Below are 25,677 nucleotides of genomic sequence, written 5' to 3'. Positions count from 1 at the left end.
CGATAGGCTAACAACCTATAACTGCAATGTCACAATTTCAACCCGTTACTTAATAAAAGTAGCATTGAAACTGAGCAGCATCTACCTTAATTACCTTTGTTGGCACTGACGTGAGTTATTTATGTAGTTTTCATTACAAAATAAATAAATTTGTATATAACGTAAAATAAATACACACTTTAAATCAACAAAGTAACCTAATTACCAGATATCTAAACCCAAATAGGACGCCCATGCCTACGCCTATGAAATAATCAAATCAATTCTAGTTTAGTCTGTATTCAGGGAATATTAAGGCAACCTGATATTCCACAGCCCGCTTGCTCTCAGTCAACAATGTAGAACAATTCAGGTAACCACATAATATATGTTGACCAAGCAGCTCTGGTTGCAATATTACATTGTGATAATGATTTACCTGACCTGTGCGTATGTATCGTCACCGATTTTGAATTCTAGGCAAAGAGGATCGAGTATCTTATAGAGAGATACTGTCAAAGTAAAATGTGTAATCACAGTGCATAGACTGCCATCCCTCGACGTAGGCTTAAAACATTTGAACCTTAGTTTTAACAATTTGGCCAATATTCTTAGCTTGATATGTCAGCAATTCCCGTCAACTTTGTACAATGCCACGTCATCAAATTTTAATTGATCCTATTTTGTTACCAACATTTAGTAATATAATTCGACTTTCGTAAGATATATACAGGATAATTGTTATAATTAAGAAAATATAGATACTAGAGAACCTTAATGACGAAATAAAACTTAATAAAATCTCAATTCATCAACAAAATCTTGGTAACAAAATAGGAATTAATAAAAACAAATTTAACTTTTCCCTTAATTTTTGTACAAACTTTTCGAGAACTGCTGATGTGTTAAAATATCAAATATTAATAATAGCGCCATCTAGCTGAGCGTACCCCAAAGGTGTAATGCCATCTAGGCCACCGTACCTTTTTCTGTATGGTACTGAGGTACGATTTTTTTCTCAGACTTTATCTGCCTATACGGAGTTATAATATGTCTTTGATTCTAGGTAACTCTAGAACCTTGTTTTATTTGCACTGTTCTATTTGTTATAGAAGTCACATTGACGTTTACCGTTAAAAGGTTCTGTGGCTTAATTAACTGTACCATTATGACTTGTCTGTCCGTTTTTCAAGTCTTTTAATTGTTATTTCTCATTGTAGCTGGTCAAAGTTAACTTCCAAAATAACAGTTAACAGTTAACTATAGTTGTAACCACAACCTGGGACAGTAGAGTCCTCGTTAGTGGTTAGTCAGAGTATTGGCTGTGAAATGACTACCTCCAGTAGACTAATACGTTATATTAATTTACAAGAACTCGAAAAAGACAATTATATGAAAATATTCATGAATTATTTGTAAGTCAGAGACAAAATAAACTCATCAACTACTTTCTTCTTAAATTATTGATTTATGCTTATTTTAATCGTTATAATGAAAATCATCTCACACATAAATGTCACTATGTGACTGTGCTCTTAACACTTTTATATAAATTATATTAAATGCATTATATATATAGTCCTCCAACTCCTCCACATCGATTTCGATGACGGCGACCTCAGCAATCACGGGATTTTCCTTTCATGAGCTCTTATGTGGCTGGCCAGGCCAAACTTGCTCTTAAACACTCTTTTACATTCATGACAATAATGCTAAATGCATTATATTTGTCTCCTGAACCAGCCCACTAGGTCTCCAATGATTGTACAAAGGTTATTTTGTAACCACAAAATTAAAATTTTGAAAAAACCCCGACTGCGTCATAGTAGACCGATTTTCATGAAACATGGCTAAGAAGTCTAAGAACACTCCCGACTAACTCAGCTTTCAGACAAAAAATCTAAATCTAAATCGGTTCATCCGTTCGGGAGCTACGAGGCCACAGACAGACACACACAGACCGACAGACAGACAGACACGTCAAACTTATAACACCCCGTCGTTTTTGCGTCGGGGGTTAAAAATACGTCGCACTAACTCCTTTAAATTTAGCTAAACTTCTAGTTTGAAGCGAAGTACACTTTCTCAGTTGTATTGTATTTTTTCATAACAGTAAAAAATAAGTATGTTACGTTGTCCTGGCCTTTTTTCACGCAGTTCTGTTCTTTGTTCATTAGTTTTATGTATCGCGTGAGGAAGCGTCTTTGCCATTATCAGGTTATAACATGAAAATAAAAAAAACCGGCCAAGAGCGTGTCGGGCCACGCTCAGTGTAGGGTTCCGTAGTTTTCCGTATTTTTCTCAAAAACTACTAAACCTATCAAGTTCAAAATAATTTTCCTAGAAAGTCTTTATAAAGTTCTACTTTTGTGATTTTTTTCATATTTTTTTGAACATATGGTTCAAAAGTTAGAGGGGGGGGGGGGGGACGCACTTTTTTTCCTTTAGGAGCGATTATTTCCGGAAATATTAATATTATCAAAAAACGATCTTAGTAAACCCTTATTATTTTTTAAATACCTATCCAACGATATATCACACGTTGGGATTGTAATGAAAAAAAAAATCAGCCCCCACTTTACATGTAGGGGGGGTACCCTAATAAAACATTTTTTTCCATTTTTTATTTTTGCACTTTGTCGGCGTGATTGATATACATATTGGTACCAAATTTCAGCTTTCTAGTGCTTACGGTTACTGAGATTATCCGCGGGCGGACGGACGGACGGACGGACGGACAGACAGACATGGCGAAACTATAAGGGTTCCTAGTTGACTACGGAACCCTAAAAAGGGCGAAAGTTGTAGCATCAAAATTAAAAATTAAAATGTACGACGCGCAAAACTTCGTTTTCATAAATGGGTTTCCACGAGACTGTCGCTTACGACATGCAATTCTTCTAATACTTCTGAACACGCTAAGAAAGCGATTTGGTTAACAAATTGGCAGTATTTTCTCTTTGGTTAACAAATTGGCAGTATTTTTTTTTGACGACTGGTCTGGCTCAGTCGGTAGTGACCCTGCCTGCTGCGCCGCGGTCCCGGGTTCAAATCCCGGTAAGGGCATTTATTTGTGTGATGAGCACAGATATTTGTTCCTGAGTCATGGATGTTTTCTATGTATATAAGTAATTATATATTATATATCGTTTTCTGAGTATTACCCACAACACAAGCTTTCTTGAGCTTACCGTGGGCCTCAGTCAATTTCTCGAGCTTTACGGATTTGATTGAACTAGCTTCTATACAAGCATTTAGTGACATGATTGTGGATTGCCCCTGCACATACGCCATCTATTACTAAACGAATATATTCTATGATACCCCTAATGATCGTAAATTGTCAGGCCCCGTAGCCGAATGGCATTTCTCCGACGCCAAACGAAAGCGATACGCCGCTGGCTCTGTCGCGCCAATACGCAAGCGCGATAGAGATAGATATCTACTAGCGCTTCGTTTCGTGAGCGTTTCGTGAGCGATTGTGCCATTCGGCTAGCCATCCTGTTGTCCCTATTAGAATCGTGTACATTTCAGTTTGCTTTATTACCATTACAAACATGCTTACCATTCGGTTTTAGTTTCGGTCCTGTTTTGCCAACGGTCTATTTGACTTTGTAAACGTGATATTACTGAAACATGGGCTTAAATTACGGCATTCGGCACACATTTGCAAAGTGTATGTTACATACCTACTATGTACTTGTGCAGCAAAATCGGTTTGAGTTAAGAGCAATGAAACTATCTTGTCCACTATGCCCTGCGGTTGACGTACACTGAGAGAAAATACAACCAGTTTTCATGTTCGTTCAACAAGTTTTTTGGTTAAAATAGCGCCTACGTGCTCTTTGGTTCAAACAACAAGCTACTTGTCATTTGAATCGGCAATATATTTGAATCAACAAGTCGATTTTATAAAAACAACCTGACACATATTGTTTTAAACATACGTTTGGCTGATTCAAACGGATAAACCGCAACAAGTCGAACTTGTTAAATTCACAATGCAAATTTCTCTCAGTGTAGGCAGTGCATATATTCTTTAGTTTTACCTGTTATGCATAAGTATATACGGGTCCTTAACTTGAGTTATTATAGTCTGATGTTTGAAAACTATGAGCCTTGATAATGTACTTTGAAAAGCAATACACATTATAGAGAACTTAATGGATATAGTGTACATTTTTATTGTAACTTTCACAGTTTCCAATAAAATAAAATAAAATATCATATAATATATAGGGAGATAAATTGGTCCTACATAGGACGGAGGGGAAACATAAACTCTTTGGCGTGTTAATTAACTACTTATATTAAACATGTATTGTTATAAACGTCAAAACCATATGGAAGCAAGTTTCTACCTTCAGTGACACTAATTCGGGTTACCAATGTTCACTACTCCTTTTGAAAAGAATTTCCTCATATAGAATAATAATATCTTCTAAATTAACATAGACAAACTAAGCAGGTACCCAGAACGTTCTTGATATATTTCAAATTGCCATTCGCCGCAGCAATTCACTCGAAAATTTTCAAAACTCATTTCACTCCGCAGAAACGACTCAACCATCGAATGATTAATTCAAAAGAATGGTTCCCCCAAAAACAAATGAACATCCCTCACAAGAGACACCTTGAATTATTAAAACTGTGCGTCTACAGTGAGTTTTCGACGTTTCAAAATACGCTGAACGATAGCTTTAATATCACGAAATATTACATTGTATGGAAAATGTGCCAAAGTGACGACTGAGTGGTTACCGCAAATTAGCCGAGGCAGAGGACGACCAAAGAAGAGATGGCGGGACGACTTCGACGTATTTGCAGAGACTGGCAAGAGCGGGCATCAAACCGTGAGGACTGGAGAAAGGAAGGGGAAGCCTTTGCCCAGCAGTGGGACATCATAGATAGATAGATAGATAGAATACTCTTTATTGGCACACCTCAGCAAAAGATACAGTGGAGACAAAACAAATGATTATAAATAGAGGCAAATAACAGGCGGTCTTATCGCTAAAGAGCGATCTCTACCAGACAACCTTTGGGTAGCAGAAATAACAAACATAATCAAAAAGAGTAGGTGCTTCGAAATAAAAAAAATCATAATTATTCTAATGTCCAACACACAAATTGAATAAACATACACATATAAGAGAATATAAATAGACTTACATAAACATACTTAAATAGTAATATACAACAAGCCAGATATCGATACCTCTGGGTTCAATTGGCGTAAAGGACATTTTGGCGAAAATGAGTTATATATACAGTTTTGTTCAGAATTTCAAGCGCTATCGATCTGTGTAGTTAAAATTTCGATATCTCTTAAAAAGTTGCCTTTACGACCAAGATTTTCTACTATGGACTTGCAAAAATAGCTTTTCTGAAGGGGCGTAAATATCAAGTCATTAATTATAAATTATTATTTGTGTCGTAAAGGAAATCTACAAATAAAAATATAGTCGCAAGTCACCTTGTTATATATTGTTGACCTTTAAGCCCTTACTTTTTAAGGATCACTTTCTATAGTAGTGTGATAAAGTTTGGCGTAAAGGACAAGTTTTTTTGTTCTTCGTCCTTTACGACCAGCACTAAAAATATTTTATCCGCAACTGTAATCGATATCTTTGGGTTCAATTGTCGTAAAGGACATGTAATGCAGGTTTCCAAGAGAAAGATAAACCCACTTTTTTGTTTTTTTGACCTATATTTGTGACGTGTATAAGAAAAATATGCAGATTACGAGTATCTTTAACCTAGTGTAGCAACCGTAGTGATAAACTAAACGATTTAGAAGATAGATGGTTGTAAAGGACACGTCAAAATGTTATAACGTCCTTTACACCCATGATTTGATACGGTCGTAAATGACGGTCTTAGATGATTTTTATACAAAGTCGGGGCGTAATTGTAACCGAAATGGTACAAATGTTGTTCTAAGTTTACAATTAAAAACTGGAAAAATGTATCAAAACGTACTTAATATGGCATAGAATAGCTCTACATCAGTTTAATGCAGTGTATTATTTATCTAAGCTATCTTAGCAACAAAAAAGAACAAGACTAATATTTTATATCCAGTTTTGTCATAAAGAAACAATATTTGCTTAAAAACTATCTAATACTTTGGCAACAAATTCAAAGTTATTTTTTTAGTATTCGCCGCTGTCTGAATAGTCAGTAGGTTACGCATTCAGTCTTTAATTCTAGCAGGGAAACGCTTTCGTAGTATTATTATACTGCGGCGAGATGTAGGTAATTAAAAAAAACATTATGGTAATCAGGGTACGTACCCAAATGCACAAACGCTCACGATAATATCTATTTCGTAGCTATATATCTTTATCGCTCTTGCGTATTGCACCAGACTGCATTTTTGTCGACGATTGCCATTCAGCTACGCCGGCAGTAAACTTTAACAGTAGACTATACTAACATTAAGTGCGACTGCGACAATAACAGGTGCGTTTCGCTAGCGAATGAGCGTTAGCGTTTGGTGACTTGGCTATGTACCCAGGTACTTAAAGCATTGACTATAATATTTCTAGGATTGAACTCATAATTAAAATTATTCTTATTTAACAGGTTTAAGACTAAATAACAATCTTCTATTTTAAAATTATCAAAAATATGAATCAACATAGTAGGTAGTCTTGACTATATATACAGTTTGTATACGCGTCCTAACTTGCGTTTATAAATAAGTACTTAACTCTTAGTTATTCTTAAAACTTCTTTCTACTTTAGACTTAAAATTACTGTCGTATTAATATAGTCTACTATTCACAGTTGCTGATTAAAGTTTACGTGATTACAATTAGTGTTTTACTTAAACTACGAAATCGTTTCCCTGCTAGAATTAAATACTGAATGCGTAACTTATTGAGACAGCCGAGCGGCGAGTACTAAAATAATAACTTTCCAAAATATTAGAGTTTTTAAGCAAATGTTGTTTCTTTATTGCAAAACTGGATATAAAATAGTCTTGTTCTTTGTCACTGTTAAATATTTAGATAAATATACACTGTAACACTAATGTGGCTATTCTATGCCATATTAACTACGTTTTGATACATTTTTCAAGTTTCTCAATTGTAAACTAAGCTAAAAACAGTTGCCATTTGTACCATTCCGGTTACATTTACGCCCCGAATTTGTATAAAAATCATCTAAGACCGTCATTTACGACCCTATCAACTCTAATTGTTCAAAAAAATCGTGGGTGTAAAGGACGTCCATAGCATTTTGACGTGTCCTTTACAACCATCTAACTTCTAAACCGTTTAGTTTATCACTACGGTTGCTACACTAGGTGAAGGATACTAAAAATCTACATATTTTTCTATATACGTCACAAATATAGGTCAAAAAACAAAAAAGATATAAACATTTTTCTAAAAAAAAAGTTGTTTTTTGCTTCTCCTGAAAACCTGCATTTTGTCCTTTACACCAATTGAACCCAAAGGTATCGATATATAGTATCAAACCAAAAATATACAGCAATCATACCAACCACAGAGTAAATATAGCAATACGATCACTAAGGGAGAGATAGATAATGTTCTTTAAGCATTTTTTTTAAAACAGAAAGAGATTGAGCCCGTCTAATGCCCGTCTAATGCCATCATATAGGCTAATAAAAAAATGGAGAATGTGAACACCCAAATGGTTACTTTACTAGAAGCAACAACTACACACTCGAAAACTTACGCCTATTCAAAGTCGCACTTGATCAGTGTCATGGGATCTACCTTTGGGAGTATTTGGTGGTGAAATTCTTATCCCGTTACCACAGAGGGTAATAATTATATACGTTGCTAGCTTTTGACCCGTGGCTTTGCTCGCCTTAAATTCTAAAATTGCGGACTGCTCTTTACAAGCTTCCACCCCCCAATTTAGGGAAATGGGAGCAGACAGAAATAAAAATTAGCCTATGTCACTCTCCATCAACTATCTCCACTTATAAAATCACGTGAATTCGTCGCTCCGTTTTGCCCTTGAAAGACGGACAAACACACGGGCACACACACTTTCCCATTTATAATATTAAAATGTATGGATTCTTTTTTGTGAAGTTTACGCTATCAAGTAACTAGTAACGTATTCTAAAACGTTAAAAACTCATGGTTAAGCTACATCTAACCACAATTCCCACGCTAAGACGTTTGTGGTCAGAGCCTCCCACGGGATCATCTTACTTCAATGGCGATGGAAATCTATTTGGATTATTTGATAGGATAGATACCGATTGCCAACACAAATGAAGGCCTGATTTTCCTCTTTGTTTATTTAGCTTGTCCAAAAATTTTGACTGAGCTTCAGGAAGTTATCAATCTTACGTTACAAAATTCTTTTTGAGAAATCAATTATTCCGATATATTTTTTTCTGAAAAAACGGAACATATCTGTAATATAAATAAACTGAAACAAATAAACTATTATCAAAAATTGTTGCCATATTATTATTGCATTTTGCGACAAATTTGTATTATTTAAGTAAAATGCAAAAGTCATTTATTTTCTACAGTTTTATATCGAACTGTGGATATGATTAAAATAAGCAAAAAACTGTTAAAATATTTATAATAACATCATTTTCCTTAGAGGAAAACGAGGCCTAGCTCTGTATCATAACTGGTTTTAGTCTTCCCGTTTCTTAATGATATCGTATTGCATTAATAGAATTAATAATGGGAAGTTTGAAATTTCAGGGATAATTATTTTGGGAGCGAACGGTCCTTATCATCAAGATTTTGACGTAACTGACGAAGATTTTGAGGCAGTAGACGCCATTTTGTATTAAGGTGTTGGTAGGACCGTTATAATTACATAGTTTGGGACTATAAATTTGATGAAGGGGAATCAACCATGCGAACTAGGGCAATTAATGGTAAATGTTTGTGAAGACAATGAACTATTACTATAATATGACAATGAAATTATAATAACCTAACCACAAAATTAAAATTTTGAAAAAACCCCCGACCGCGATATAGTGGACCAATTTTCATGAAACATGGCTAAGGACACTCCCGACTAACTCAGCTTTTAAACAAAAAGTTTCGTACGTTCGGGAGCTACCATGCCACAGACAGACACACACACAGTCCGACAAACAAACAGACAGACAGACACGTCAAACTAAACTTATAACCCGTCGTTTTTGCGTCGGGGGTTAAAAAAATACAGATTTAATTAAGATTGTCGTGAAAAGATGGTCATAGTTACAGATTCCCGTATTCGTAAAATTTTTGAGTTCATTGCTAACTAACAATAATACTTATTATGGGTAAAGTAAAACTAAAAATGCTCATCACACCAATGCCCTTCTGTCAATTTATTCATCACGTAAGATTACATTGGCATCATTACTAATTTTACCTTACTGTTTTTAAAAAGTTAACCAATAAAATTTGATATGTGTATCTACGATGCCGGTTGCCCTATTTTTTATCATGTCGGTGGCAAACAGGTATACGGTCCACCTGATGAAAAGCGGTCACCGTAACCTAAATTAGAGTAGAACAACGATTTTTTTTACTGACAATAAAACCACACAAAAGTGGATATAGAATATGGATGTAACTAACCTAACCTAACCACAAAATTAAAAATTTGCGAAAACCTCCGACCGCGACATAGTGGACCAATTTTCATGAAACATGGCTAAGAACACTCCCGACTAACTCAGCTTTCAAGAAAAAAAAAAACTAAATCTGAATCGGTTCATCCGTTCGGGAGCTACGATGCCACAGACAGACGCACACACAGACAGACAGACAGACACGTCAAACGTTTTTGCGTCGGGGGTTAAAAATAAAATACGAAATACTGTAAAAATGCTTTACTTTATAAAACTAGTCCATTTTTAGAAGTTCTTCGTGACACTAAACCTAACATACAAATGAAAATCACTGTAACCCAGACATTACTTAAACCCAATAAGAGTTTTGAATGATTCACGGTTATTTTCATTAGACTTATATTGACCGGGATATAGACCGTAATTACCTTTTTGAGCTCGACAAAAATCAAAAAGGTAATCACGGTCTATATCCCGGTCAATATAAGTCTAATTACTTAAACCCATTGAACCAGAGTCGCGTAACCGTCGAAAACATTTCCAACTAGCAGTTAAACCGGCAGATAAGTCCCGGTTAAATTTAGACGGTAATTATTCTCAAAGTAAAGTTCTGAACTACCAGTAACTCCCATCAGTTTAAGAAGGATTTTGAATTATTCTCAGAAAATAGAGGAAATTGTGGCGAAGTAGTTTTTTGCTCGAGCTCTTGAGGTTCGTAAAGTAGCTATTTAGTAAGATTCTTTCTTAGAATTTGAGGAAACAATAGTTTTAAGGATCAGCCGACCTGAAGTGACAATAGGCGTCTTTACACAGACGCTCTGTCGCGCGTAATACAGCAATCGCGTGTGATGAATGCGCGTGTAAAGCCGACGGGAGGGGAAGGGAAAAACCGCGCGATTGCGTGCGCTGGAGCGGGCGCGCAATCGCGTGGTTGAGGTTGTCTTTATACGTACGTTCATTCGCGCGCGCAACATGGCGGACATACGCTCGTGGACTAAAGAATTACTGTTTGAATTACTTTCTCTTTTCAAATCGATACTATTAATAACAATAACCTAACCACAAAATTAAAATTTTGAAAAAAACCCCGACAGTGACATAGTAGACCGATTTTCATGAAACATGGCTAAGAACACTCCCGACTAACTCAGCTTTCAGAGAAAAAAAAAATCAAAATCGGTTCATCCGTTCGGGAGCTACGATGCCACAGACAGACACACACACAGACAGACAAACAGACAGACAGACAGACACGTCAAACTTATAACACCCCTTCGTTTTTGCGTCGGGGGTTAATAAATAGTAATAACGCGGTCTATCGCGCACGATTAGCGTTTACACGCATCCTCTTTTCGTTTTCAAAAACTTCGACGCGCAATCACGTGCGAAAGAACGTGAACATAAACTAATAACGCTCTGAGCCCATTGGCTATCTTGCCACTACAGAAGAGAAAGAAAGAAAGAAAAGACATTTATTCAGTACAGGGGCCTTACCATGATCTCTTAACGCGATTCAGTTTAGGACCTAAACTGAACTGCGTCGCTATTTCCTACCACGACATTGTTATTGCGATCAAATTTCGACCGAGCGAGCGATAAGCGTCCCAGCCGTTTCATTCACTCATCTCAAGTGTATTTCGTACCATGACATGCCACTTGAGCCTAAACTGAATCGCAGGAATGTCAAATTTAGCGATTCATAAAAAGTTACTCACTTACCGCATTATTCTGAATCGGTTGTCTATTGTTTGCCCGACAGTCATTTAACATAATATTCATTTGCCCGAATCTAACTTGCCTGAATTTCATTTGCCCGAATGATTTGTTTACCATAAAAATCATATGACATACTCGTTGTTTATCCGAATATTACCTTCCATAATCATACAATGCCATACTATTTGTTAGCCATATTATTAAGTGCAATAATATGGTTTCATAGAATATTCAAACGCCATAAGCAATTATTGCCATATTAATTGTTGCCCATATTATTACCTAACCTAACCTACTTTCTGATAGCAGTTTCATTTTCCAGGGGTCACAGTTCTAACCTAACCTAACCTACTTTTCCAGCAGTTTCATTCTCCAGGGGTCACAGTTCTAACCTAACCTAACCTACTTTCTGATAGCAGTTTCATTTTCCAGGGGTCGCAGTTCTAACCTAACCTAACCTACTGTCTGATAGTATTTTCATTTTCCGGGGGTCACAGTTCTAACATAACCTAACCTACTTTTCAAGCAGTTTCCTTTTCCAGAGGTTCACAGTTCTAACCTAACCTAACCTACTTTCTGATAGCAGTTTCATTTTCCAGGGGTCACAGTTCTAACCTAACCTAACCTACTTTCTGATAGCAGTTTCATTCTCTAGTCCTTCTAGTACCTATTATAGTAGTTTTCGATTCTGCCAAAGCACATTATGGAAATTGACTTTTCTGGACGCTAATTTGTATGACAAATGATGGTATGGAATGTGGTAATTACGGATTTCGATGATTCTGACAAATGACATTATGGAAACTGACTTTATGGGAAACAAAGTTTCTGGCACTAGATTAATATAGTAAACAATGATTATGGCATAAGATGTTATGAGAAACAATATTATGATTGTTGAATAGGATGGCAAATAAAATTATGGCAAATGAAATTCTGGCAAATGGGGGTATCCCTTCTGAATCGCTTTGTTGTAACACTAGCGATACTAAATAGTTTTGTGTTTTTTATAAGGAGTAGGAGATGGAAAATATAACTAAAGCTAGTTTCATCACATGATTAATTTATTATTTTGGTTTTTCGATCCTTACCGATTCGATAATAAAATATAAAGTTTTATGATTTTGTTTAGTAATATTTACGGATCAACTATTCGAACACGTTTTTACATTTTTAGAGTGCCCTATGATCTCGCAACTTTCGCAAAAACGCAAATCAAAAAGAGCGAGAAAAAGTCTGATCCTTTTTTAGTCGATATGCAAGGAGTCATGTTAACACTTGCGACAAACTACTTATGCCTAGAACTAGGATGGCTAAGGAATCAACTAGGTCTAGCATAACTTAGCGATATACATTAAATTTAGACACGAGTGAGCTACCTACAAATACTAATGACTTACGTATTTGTTAAAATATCATCCAAACACTGCGAGTTCTATAGCCGAGCACAGCACTTCAAATACATAAATAAAAACTTTATTATTAATTACCTACTAGTCAAGGGCGCGATGTTCTAAACATAAGCTTTAACGAACTGTCATTAATGTCATTATATATATTTTTATCATTTATTTACAGTTTTGTTCAAAAAGACACGATATTTTACACAAAATCATTGTAATTATTGTGAATTTTACGTTTAAATATTTTAAATGTTTCTTTTTCCAGTTTTAAGAATAAAATAAAATTAAAAATTAGTAATCGTTCCTGGTTTTCGAACGATCAAACGTCACAAGGGGAAAACGAGATAGATTTATACGATTCCTATAGAGTCATCCTTTTCTTGTCAAAACGATTCAGTTGCGAACCAGAGACAATATCGGTCTTTCATTCACTTGTACGCGGTTCAGTTTCGACTCTGAACATTGGAGGTCATGGTAGCAAATTGAGACGCTCAGTTTAGGCACCTAAACTGAACTGCTCTGCGTTTGAATCGTTTTTAAAAAGATCGTGGTAAGGCTGCAGCACGCATACACAGGACAAAATGGTGAAAAAAAAAAAAAACTAATAATAAAAACAAATACACAAAAATATCCTAAGAAAATTATGAAAGAGCGAGCTTAGGAAGCGTAAGCTATTGTGCCTGTGGCTAGTATCCAGAAATTCGGAGAACTAATTTGGGTGATTGGTGAAAAGTACACAGAAGTGCTTTGAGAATTTTCCTGTTTGAAATTAATTTGTACTTCGGAGAATGTCTCTTCCATTATAAAAGAGACAGTAAATATTAACACAGTAAATATTCTAGTGAGATAAAAAGAAAATGAACTGATCCTAGAAAATAACATAAGTACATTCATACAGTCTCAAAATTCCTAACAAACTCAGTCCAATATTCCTAAAAGGGACGAAGCACATAAAACTGAAACTTTTAGCAATTTGTTGGTTGAAAGAAAACGAAATCGTGACACTGCAGTGACAAGCCCCGTAGCCGAATGGCATTTCAACACCAAACGCAAATGCCCCAGAAATGCAGTCTGACTCTGTCGCGCCAATACGCAAGAGCGATAGAGGTAGGTTGCATTTCAGCGGCGTTTCGCGTCTGCCATTCGGCTACGGGGCCAGGTTGCCAGCATATTTACATCAAAATTTAATCCTTCGTTCATCCCATAGCACAGAATATAATAATAGTACAAGTACAGAAGACTCACTCCTTTGATGTTCATAAAATGCCGCCACTCTAAATTCTTACCTACACTAACACGCGAGCAGCCGACATTTAATTCTATTGCGCCGCGCGAAGGTCGCCACCAATGAATGGGCCGCCGGCATGTACTTGAAGCGCGGCGATAGAATCGCGGAGTGAGCCGCCCCTGCCCATAGTCGATTTCCACAACACCCACGGGAGTAAGGGGGTGATAGAAAATAATCTAATAATAAAACACTGCACCAAAATTGGGGATAAAACTTAGAAAACAAATGGGAAATTTAGATTGGAAGCCAAAAATTACTTCGCTCTCTTGATGCCAACATAACGAATGTTATACGTCCGCTCGAAGACAATGGATTCTATGCAAATGTGTACAAGACGCATTTCTCTTTGGAGAAGACAGTTACAAAGGCCTTATTATTACTAGTTGGTAGAATTTTAAATGAAAACGCGGGAACTCCAACTTTAATTGTTTCTCTGTAATATATTCCGAAGGGCAGAAGCTCTTTCTTGGGGCTGATTCTGTTTTAAAATTCCGGTTTTGATGTAATTTAGGCTTGTGTAGTACATACATGTACTAAAAGTACAAAAGACACGATTCCCTGCACTGTACTAGACCGAACGACTCCCAAATGATTCTGCTCTCTAGTACATTTAGTACACTCACACACGCGCACCTTACACAGATCGACTTAGCCCCACACTAAGCAAAGCTTGTACTATGGGTGCTAAGCGACGATATACGTACTTAAATAGATAAATACATACTTACGAGTATATACATAGAAAAAATCCATGGTCCAGGAACAAATATCTGTGCTCATCACGCAAATAAACGCCCTTAGCGGGATTCGAACCCAGGACCGCGGCTTAGCAGGCAGAGTCACTACCGACTGAGCCAGACCAATCGTCAAATCGTTGAATCGCTATTCCTATTGTACTATTGTGAATGAGCATGTCAAAACAAGACAAACAATGTAAAATTGTTAGAAACAGAACCAGCCTTCTCATCTTGACGGTTTTGAATACGTAATGGTACTGTTTGGGAACGCGATAAGCACGGTTAAATAAGCTGAGAGAAAATATATTTTAATTTTATCCGTGGATCTACGAATTTCCATGTATTAACAGGAATTTGTATTTGAAAATGGTGGTCATTAAATACCATGTAAAAACATTAAAATAACTTTATTTTATTTATAGCAGAGGTATCAATTTTTTTTATTTGATCTACATTTAATTCTATCCTTTTTTATAAGGATAATATTTATATTTATAATTTATAACCTTCTTTGGGACGATATAATTAGTAAACGCATTTGTTTCTTCTTATATTTTCATTTATATATATTTGGCAAAATCAATATTCTTATATCAGTTCATTCTTCCATGACAACAACATTTTTTTTTTACATATCATTATCGAATACATGTTCTGCCTAAAAACCTTTATTATTTTTTTTATAACTTCAGCTTGATATATATCAAAATGTCTTTTTTCCTGTAGTCCAGGACGCCATAATATAAAATACCATTAGATTCATAGTAATATATTTTCCATTAAACAGTCTACTTATTACAGGTTCATTCATCCAATGAATATCATTGATCTAATGTACGTACAGTCAACCAATTGGAACCCTAGGCCGCTCTATAACCATGTCAAAATGACAAGCAATAAGATATTTCTTACAATCTGATTTATAATGTCACTATGACATAGTTCCAGAGTGGCCTAGGGTTCAAACTGGTTGATTGTACATATCAAACGCTTGAGCCAGATCAAATAGCCTTTTACCCACAGGTCGCCTTTTAAGACAAAAACTATCTGTTCACGGTAGGGTGCCCGTTCCGCTCCCCGCCTCTCCCACGCAGCCGTGTGAATTGATTCCAATATCATTTCTATTATCCGCCTTGCGTAACCACTTTGGTTTCTTTAATGAGGATTTTGGAGCAGATGAGTACGTTTGTAACGAGTATTACTAATGTACGTAATGAGGTAAGGGTCTTACGGTTTGCATTGCGTTTTGTGTTTCTGGTTTGCTCTTTGAAAAACGATGTTTAAAGCGATGTAAAATTGTAAAGTAAATAAATCTCATGTAATAATATTTCAAGGTTAAATAAATAAATAAATATTATAGGAAATTCTTACACAGATTGACTGAGTCCCACGGTAAGCTGAAGAAGGCTTGTGTTATGGGTACTCAGTCAACGATATATATAATATACAAATACTTACAAAACATCCAAATACATAGAAAACATCCATGACTCAGGAACAAATATATGAAACCGCCAAAGTTTTTTTTGTGATTTCTGGATTGATCCCATAGTACCATTAATACTAAAATTGGATAAAAATTTTGGCTATTTCTATGCTAGGCCAGACTGGTCTCCAAAAAAATAAAATATTTCAACAAATACCCTTCTTTTTTTTGACAAACCCCGAAGAAACACCCACTGCCCTCTTTTCACTAAATAAATATTTGAAGGTAAATACCGAGCCGTCTGACCTTTCAGATGAAAGAACTCGCAACATTTCACTAGAATCTTTAAATAGGCAAATACGAGTTTTAATTTTGAACATTAAAAGGACGGAGTCAGTAACTGTTTTAAAATAGGTGATGTTTTTGTTCAAGGTCATTCAATGATAATTAATCAAACGACATATGATAGATAAATAACGCTAGGGGTACCATTGATTCATATAGTAGAAAGCTGAAAGATTCGCTAACTAGAGATGAGCTTTTGCTGGCTCAGTTTGTAGAGCCCTCGAGTTTCTATCCAGAAGCCGTGAGTTCAAGTCCCATCCATGGTAGTGATTTATCCCCTTAATTTAATATAGTCATGAGTTTACAAAATTTTAGTCGTATCAAACAAATTTCGACGATTTCGTAAGCATTTTGGGAGAACACTTTAATATTCTTTAAAGAAAATTGCAGCAAGGACCAACTTTCGTGACGGATCACGCGAAAACTATAAGTGCTAGCACTAAAGTGTTAATGAGAGATTTGTAATAATTAATCAAACGACTTATCAATGCATCATCGTCCTCTTTGCGTTATCCCGGCATTTGCCACGGCTCATGGAAGTCTGGGGAGCGCTATGACACCTAATCCCAAGATTTGGCGTAGGCAGTAGTTTTTACGAAAGCGACTGCCATCTGACCTTCCAACCCAAACGTGACGTGTAACTAGACCTTATTGGAATTAGTCCGGTTTCCTCACGATGTTTTCCTTCACCTAAAAGTGACTGGCAAATATCAAATGACAATTGGCACATACTTAAGTTCCGAAAAACTCGGTACGAATGGTACGAGCTGGGGTTCGAACCCGCGACCTCCGGATGGAAAGTCGCACGCTCTTACCGCTAGGCCACGCATATCATTGCATATAGGATGTATATTTAGCCACCCTTTTAGCTATGTGGTGTAAATATAGTTAAATTTGAGCAAATCTGAAACACATCATCATCTGACAGGCATCTTCTGGGCGAGCTCACTCCATCGTAGGCCATGTCTTTGCCTTTGGCTAGTCTGTGGTCAAGAGTAAGCCCATTAATAATATTTAAAAAAACCCCTACCTGTATAATGATATAGATATAGATTTTCACATTCTAACCTTATTTTCTTGTAGTAAAGTGATTATCTCTTTGTTACAGAACCAGTGGCCGAATGTCCGAAAATATCTACTCGTTCAAAGCAGACGCATCCGACAACAAGGCTAGGTATACCTGCGAGGCGAAAAACGTTATGATCAGCAACACTTTGAAAGCTGAGATCGATCTGACTGTTCTATGTAAGTATCTTAATTTTCTCTTTCTCATAATTACCAATTATTTCGAGCCAGATTGTTAATTTGTGGACATTATTGCAAAGATTTGTGACGTTGGACTAATAATGTTCTCGCCATTACCTCCTTATGCAATGCTGATACTACAGAACTATATTTAGAACTACAACCATTTTAAATAAATACATTAAAATTTAAAAAAAGAATAATTCATGACATATTATGATGATCCTAAATCATTAAAATAATAAAAGAGTGATAGAATATGCATATTTCATTGAATAGTTTATTTAGAACTATAATTAAGAATCTAGATAATTTCTTAGTATCAAAATTTTAGATAATAAGAAATAAGATCTTCTTGCTTCATAATTTTTGTTTGGTTGCAATTTAATATTACGCGAAGAGGCATTTTTTGTGTTTTCTTTGACTCCCCTTACAAAAAGGACTACCTAGATATTTTGACTGAGCACGTTAAACAAATGCTTTTTCCACTAAGCTAAGTCACCAGCTCTTTAGTAACCAGTTATGTCCAGAGATTTGACCATATGTAGATTTTTATGTTTATTTATTCAAACTTTTTTGCACAATAAAGTACAACTCTACTAACAGGCTAAACAGAAAGAGTAGTGCTTATGTTGATGATATTTTGACAAAGAATCGTCAGATTTAGGGAGTATAACGCTGAAAAATCCCAAAACCCTTTCAAAAGTTTTTGTTGGATAGTAAAAAGCTATCGTTGTAAAATAGCAACATCTCACTTCATATTGGGTTGCTTGTTAAAGCAAAAATTCTGAAATATCTGGATACTGCTACTAAAAAGTTATTCAACTCATAAAATTTCTTGACAGCACATTGCTTGTTGAACGCCAATCTTACTTATACTTCAATACTTGTTTTAGCTAAATAAATCTTTTCAGAAAACGTAAAAATCTGATCTTCGAAAGAGCGATCTCTCTAAATTGCTACTCCTTATTTTTTATGTACATTCAAGATTTTAACTTCCCTGGATACTCAGGGACACAATTTTGAGCTGTCTTGGTCTCAAAGTGAGCAGCGAAGCGAATCGTTGCCTTCAAAATTGAACTTGAGGATCAATTCCGAAATAAGAATATAAATGTGTTGCTATCACATTGAAATATATTTAATCAAGTAAAACAAGCGTGTAAGTGAGGGCCAGATTAAAGTTGAATTGAAATTAGATGGAGATAATGATAATGGAGTCCTTGATTTACTTCGCATCCTGAATGGTTGGCTAACTGGGTCAGTAGATGTACTGGTTTTGGTCGAGGAAAACGTAAAGTAAATTAGGTTACTAATGTTTACGGTGCCAAATTAAAATTCCTTTTAAGCGACGTTTGTCTTGAAAATCTTTTACAGATATTTTTTGAATTCACTAAAACAGAATCTATTTGAAAGAATTTTATATTGTTCGGGAAGGCCGTCTCCAACAGAAAATATGTTTGAATAAATAAAATTAAATTAAATGTATTAATCTGACACAACAGATCAAGCAAACCCCAAACTAGGCAAAGCTTTTACTGTGGATGTCGGTACTAACCAAGCACCTAAGCGATGATATTATACAAACCTATATTTAAGTAGTCACATATAAAAACTATCTGTAAAAAAATATACACACAAAGGGTGCTGGGATTCAAACTCAGGACTAACGGTTTCGCGAGTAGCGTCACTACATCAACTAGACTTGAGCGATCATCACTACTTAATAATATGTTTTGATAACATAAGGTGTTTTTTTACTGTTGTTTACAGTTGAAGCAATAAATAATATCAACGAAGGTTCCAAGAAATATAATCCAACAATTAATACCGAATCATTCAATAAACCTGTGATTATTTACGTGCATTGAAAATAAACCACACGAAGTTTTCCATTCGTTTATTCTTCTTGTATTTCATATGTTTCTGAACAATGATTTCTGCAATCCTTTATGTCTTACATATTTCCTTCGATGATTGGTTTCTTTGTCTAGTCAGAATTGTGCTCGTTCGGATTTGGGGAGTGTATGTAACATTTGCCGTGATGTTTTGTTCTGTTGAGATTTTTTAAAAGGAAATGCAAATCTTTATTTTTCATTATTGATAAAATACCATAAAGTTTTCAAAAAATATGTCGGGTATTACAATACTTTTTATCAGCAAACGAGTGCGTAGATATAACACGAGATCAGGTTACAGAGTTTATAAAAAAAGTGTCATTAAAATGTAGTAAGGTACAGCGGGGTGAATCTCGACTGGGGGACAATTCTGTGGGCCTAGTGAAAAAGGGTATAACTCAAATTGACTCGGTGAAAAAGGGCACAAGTCCCATCTCGGACTTGTGACCTTTTTCACCGAGTCAATTTGAGTTATACCCTTTTCCACTAGGCCCACAGAGTTGTAACTAATCCATTTTTTTCCATTATTACACTATGATGTTGAGTTATACATGTACCCACTGAACACGCCTAGTTACCATAGATATATAACCGGTGGACACTCTATTTAATAATAAATAAATAAAATAAATAAATATTGGGGACATCTTACACAGATCAACTTAGCCCCAAACTAAGCAACGCTTGTACAATGGGTGCTAAGCGACGATATACATATTTAAATAGATAAATACATACTTATATACATAGAAAACATCCATGACTCAGGAACAAATAATTATCTATGCTCATCACACAAATAAATGCCCTTACCGGGATTCGAACCCAGGACCGCCGCTCAGCAGGCAGGGTCACTACCGACTGAGCCAGACCGGTCGTCAATACAAACATTGTAAAACATGGAAAAAATGGATCAGTTACATTTTTGTCCCCCAGTCGAGATTTGCCCAGCTCTACCTTCAAAAACAATAGAATAAGGTATAACAATACTAAACACCTAGTATGAAAGAGAAATTTCACACTGATGCTTAATTTAAAAATTAGTCGAAGATAATATCGGGAGATACCAAAACAGTCTTTTATATAGAAAATACCAGCTAAAATCCAAAACATATATTATAAAACTAATTACATGGCTTTTTTATACTTGCCCTGATAAACTCCCCAGACAGCAAACTAGGGGTGTCAGTTACAAAGTTGGGAACTGTCAATATTTTCTAAAGTCAATCTACAAAACCATTCAGTTAGCGATGTCGATCTTTGGTAACAAGTTTTTTAGGGATCCTTAGTAAAATTATTCAGTGTGATGTTACATTGAAAAATGTTTGCATGATGATTTTTGGTTCTTGCTTTTTAATTTTAGTCATGTTTGATTAATAAAAGCTAGGTAATTGTTGGGCTCATTCAGATATTTTGTTCACCATGGCCAGTCTTCAGAGTTCAGAGCTATATCATTAGTGTGTGAGTGTGTGTAACATTTTAGTTTAACTGCCGTCTGCATTCAAACTACAACAGCATTTTACTGCAGCCCTATTAACTACAATTTTTGTCAGTAAGTCCCTCCGGTCAATCATCTGTATCTTGTAAGAAATGAGGATCTGTGGAGTATGTGTACAACCTCCGATCGCCCAGGAAGTGGCTCTGCGGAAATGGAGATGGATCGGTCATACCCTTCGGAGAGGAGCTACCAACAGCGCCAGTATCGCGTTTTAGTGGCGGTCTCAAGGAGGGAAGCGAGCCTGCAAACGCCCCGTACACACCTGGAGGCGGAGCGTTGAGAACGAGCTGAGGGAATATGGACTGAGCTGGAACGAGGCCAAGGCGGTGGCTCAAGATAGAAAGGCGTGGAAGGATCTTGTTGAGGCCCTATGCACCTATGGGGTGCCTTAGGACATTCAACAACAACAACATTAAAGTTACAGGGAAATATTACTTACTACCGACTATATCACAAATGTGAAAATCGATGTCTCATTCTGGATTTTTGACATTTGCAGTAGCAATGCAGTCAACAGTGATGTTGATATAATCGAAAATTAGAACAGTATTTTTCAATACATATTAATAGTGCTTTTTTACGCACCAGAAATAGTTCATTAATATTTTCTTGTCAGGTCGAAACTTTGGAGGGCCATCTGTAGTGAAAAACGTCGTACAATACAAGTGCAATGAAGGAAATTTGTAACTTGTGTCGATTTAAAACACTCCCTTCGGTGGTGTTTTAATTTATCACCACTCGATTCGAACTTCCTTTTTACGCACTCGTATCGTAATGTACTATTTCTTTTAACATTAAATCAAAAAAATATAACTCCCTAGCAGCCAATTTTTCAGCCCGACTCGCGCTTGCCCCGTTTTTTAAGTAAATTCTCAAAGTTCGACGCGTCGATGGACTTGTGAAAAGAAATTAAAACTTGAGATTTGCGTTGAACGAAAATAAATGTCAAATCAACGGGTCTCCGAGGCGATTGGCGTTATTTTTTTTAAGGAGTTTATCAAACTTTTTTATTAACACTTAAGTTTTTTTTTTACACTTAAGTTGTTATCGCAATAAATTTGGGCCCAGAGGGCTGCCCTGGAGAATAACCGGTATTTATTTAACAATTCAGGTGTCTGGATGTGGTTTCTTGTATAAATACAGTATAATATTTCAGAATAAAGCTTTTTAGGAACACAATAAAATGGTGAGAAAATTATGTAGGCATTTTTTTACGATTTTTCGCAAAAACTTTTGTGTATGCCTTACTTTGTGCAAAAATATGTTTTTGAAGTTTAATTAGAGAAGTCTTATAATTTCATGTTTAACTAAAATGTTCTCTTGTTTAGGTGTATTTTATCAAAATATATCGTTCACTACAAATATTCATGTTTATTATCATCATGTTAAATTAAATCTAAACTTCTTTTTTTACCTGATTTTCAAGTGATTCTACTTGTTAACTTAACTGATCATGTTTTGTTCACATCCATTTAGTATTTACTTTAATAACAGTACTGTTTCCTAATATCTTAAAGTTTATAACTCTATTAGTATCCTTTGCCAACAAAGTTTCTTCCCTAACTAAATTATCATTATTCTATCCATCATTACCATCTCATTACGAATACTTCTCTATAGCAACTATTTTAAACAGAATACTCGATTCCGTGAATACCTGATGCTTATTGACATTTGCATTAGTCTGATTCTGCTGAATTATACCTTAATCGAGTTTTGATGGTACCACTGTAGGTAATCAGGGTGCGTTACTATTGTAACTCATTTGGTATTTGTAACAAATACAACACAAACATAATAATATGCGAGACGACTAAAAAAAACTAATTAGTTCGTCAGTTAGATTATCAAAAAAATTTAGACACGTATTTTTTCATTTTTCTCTTAAACGAAAAATGACGATGGTACAGTGCGTTGAAGATTCGTGTGACGTCACGTCTAGGTACAATTTTTACACAGAAGTGACATCACAAGCCCCCACTCCGGAACTTTGATGCTCTATATCTTTGTATTTTTTTATTAATTAGAAAAAGCGAAAACTTTTTGTTCAGTATTTTTGGACGATCTAACTGACGGACTCAACAGAATGCCATTTTTTATGTAGTCGTTATCCCTATTCTGTAGTTTTTTTTTTACGTTTACAGCTGTTCAACTATGTTATTAGATAATAATACCTGCAAAAAATCCCTGTTTTGGAAGCTTACCGATGAATCATTACAATTATCTTCTTTATTAAGTTTAACGTACGACACTGACATTATTCATAAACATGTCAAATCTAAAAAACCGTTGATATTTTTAAGCGTTGATAGTTTTTATTTGTAATTCGACATTTAGAGCCACATGTACCTCCCACATAACTCCAGGTTAGTGGGCTGTAAACTGTGAAATTCCATATAAAATGGTGGGTTGACCTCGGGTTAACCCTCCATTTTTGGTGGTGCAACAGACCTTATACATCTCTTATCGATTATAATAGAGTTATACTTGAGTTAGAACTTGGAATTAGTATTATCTTATCAATTGTATTTGTGTGTGATTTAAATCTTTTGTATATTATGGGGATATGACGTGTAAAGTTCTCCAGTGGCGTATTTGCAGAATAGTTGATGATTTTGATTTTTGATTTTGGCTTCATCTGTTATCTGGAAATGTTTGTTATAAAATTATTTTATTTTTGTAGTAGGTTGCTAAGTTTTATACAACGAAGTTAGTTTTTATAACGATACAGTATTAGTATTAAAGACAACTGGCTTTCAAGAAACGTTAATTCACTTCGAGTGTAACTTACACGAGAAAGATCGAGAACCTATAGTACCTCAGCCCAAAGACAATTTGCCCTAATGAGGCAGTCCTTGAGACAACCTCGACTCTAAGTTCATAAGATCGAAGATATCGACTATAAAATGAATGAAAACGATCTTTTCGCGATAGTTAATATGCTGGGGCTTAAAACATGATTGGAGTCTGAACAAGTTGAAGCTAGTCTTAAAGACCTAAAGGTCAGATGTGACTTGGTTACCAATGCATAAGATTTTTTAATATAAGAACTTATGGAAGAACTATTTTTTGGAATTATTGAGTCGGCAAAGTTATCAGAAGCGATGTAATCTTATAAAAAGTAGACGTATAAGAAGTAGAGACTTCATACCACGAAATTACAATATTGGTATGAAATACAATTCTAAGAATGGTATTAGTTCATCTCTTTATAAAAGAACAACAATCTCATATAATATTATGTACCTATGTCTATTAAAACACTTTTCTGTGATTTAGAAATGCGTTTGTTACGTTGAATTTTTTACTGTTTCTCAGAGGGGTAGGCAGAGATCACGGATTTCCATTTACTACAATCCTAACAAACCGTTTTTGCTTCACACACTATTTGAAACATTCTTATCATTATTATTCTTTTCTATTACCAGTAACTTTTATAAACGTCCAAATTTTATAAAGTATTAATAAACCAAATAAAATAATTGAATCTAAACATTTGGTATCATCTAAATTATCTGAGCTGCTTTGGGAACAATCAAACTCAATTTTTTTCATTGAGATTTGTATTGTACAGTAAGTTGCGAAATTGCGTGGAAAAATTACTAATGAATTAATTGATAAAGTTACCATGCACTTTTGCAGCTCACTTTACCAATGCCATTCTTCATTTTACAATAATCCGATATTCATTATTTCTTTCTTCCACAGTCGCTCCAGCTCACGTCACCATCACTGGCCCCACAGAAGCCAGAGTTGGGGACCCAGTCCCCCTAACCTGTAGTACTGCCCCTTCTAACCCTGCTGCCGACATTAAATGGCTGGTACTAGGGAAGCATCATAAAGAAGCTAGCAACAGAACTGTCATATCTCCTGAAGGTACGTTTCCAGATCTATAAACCTCCTTAGGTTTTTATGACATGCAACCAAAGTAAGGATACTGACAGAGATAGACTAAAAGACTATAAGAGTGACAGAGGTAGCACTAATGAAGCCAGGCTAGGACCCAGTAGTACTGCCCCTTCTAACCCTGCTGCTGACATTAAATGGCTGGTACTAGGGAAGCATCATAAAGAAGCTAGCAACAGAACTGTCATATCTCATGAAGGTAAGTTCCCACACCTCAAAACCTCCTCAGGTCTTTACGACATGCAACCAAAGTAAGGATACTGACAGAGATAGACTAAAAGACTATAAGAGTGACAGAGGTAGCACTAATGAAACCAGGCTAGGACCCAGTAGTACTGCCCCTGCTAGCCCTGCCGCTGATATCAAGTAGCTGGTACTAGGGAATCATCAGAAAGAAGCTAACAACATGACTGTCATATGTCCTGAAGGTAAGTTTCTTAAAATCTAAAAACCTCTTTAGGTTTTTACATGCTACAAAAGCTTGGATACTGACAGAGATAGACTAAAAGACTATGAGAGTGACAGAGGTAGCACTAACGAAGCCAGAATAGGACCCAGTACCTCTAACCTGTAGTACTGCCCCTTATAGCCCTCAGCAAAACAGAGTGTACAAGTTCCAAGGAGGGTTCGGGTTCCGACGACTCAAAGGACAA

The 25,677-nt window shown here is 35.7% G+C and overlaps 1 protein-coding gene across 3 annotated transcripts in view; it reads left to right on the top strand.

Annotated features, from left to right (window-relative positions):
- LOC125237073 (nephrin) overlaps positions 1-25,677 on the top strand; it is a 457,494-nt gene that overhangs the window by 373,134 nt on the left and 58,683 nt on the right. For 2 of the 3 annotated variants that reach the window (XM_048144026.1, XM_048144024.1), the window contains exons 9-10: positions 17,589-17,725; positions 24,827-24,994. In XM_048144026.1, the coding sequence (XP_047999983.1) occupies positions 17,589-17,725; positions 24,827-24,994 (305 nt within the window). Of the gene's footprint in view, positions 1-17,588; positions 17,726-24,826; positions 24,995-25,156; positions 25,224-25,677 lie in introns of all 3 variants that reach the window. The other variant, XM_048144025.1, reaches the window with a different exon arrangement.

The sequence above is a fragment of the Leguminivora glycinivorella genome, chromosome 20 (genome assembly GCF_023078275.1).
Source record: "Leguminivora glycinivorella isolate SPB_JAAS2020 chromosome 20, LegGlyc_1.1, whole genome shotgun sequence".
Classification (NCBI taxonomy): Eukaryota; Metazoa; Arthropoda; class Insecta; order Lepidoptera; family Tortricidae; genus Leguminivora; species Leguminivora glycinivorella.
Note: the sequence above shows the minus strand (reverse complement) of the source record. Positions and strands in the feature narration are given on the sequence as shown.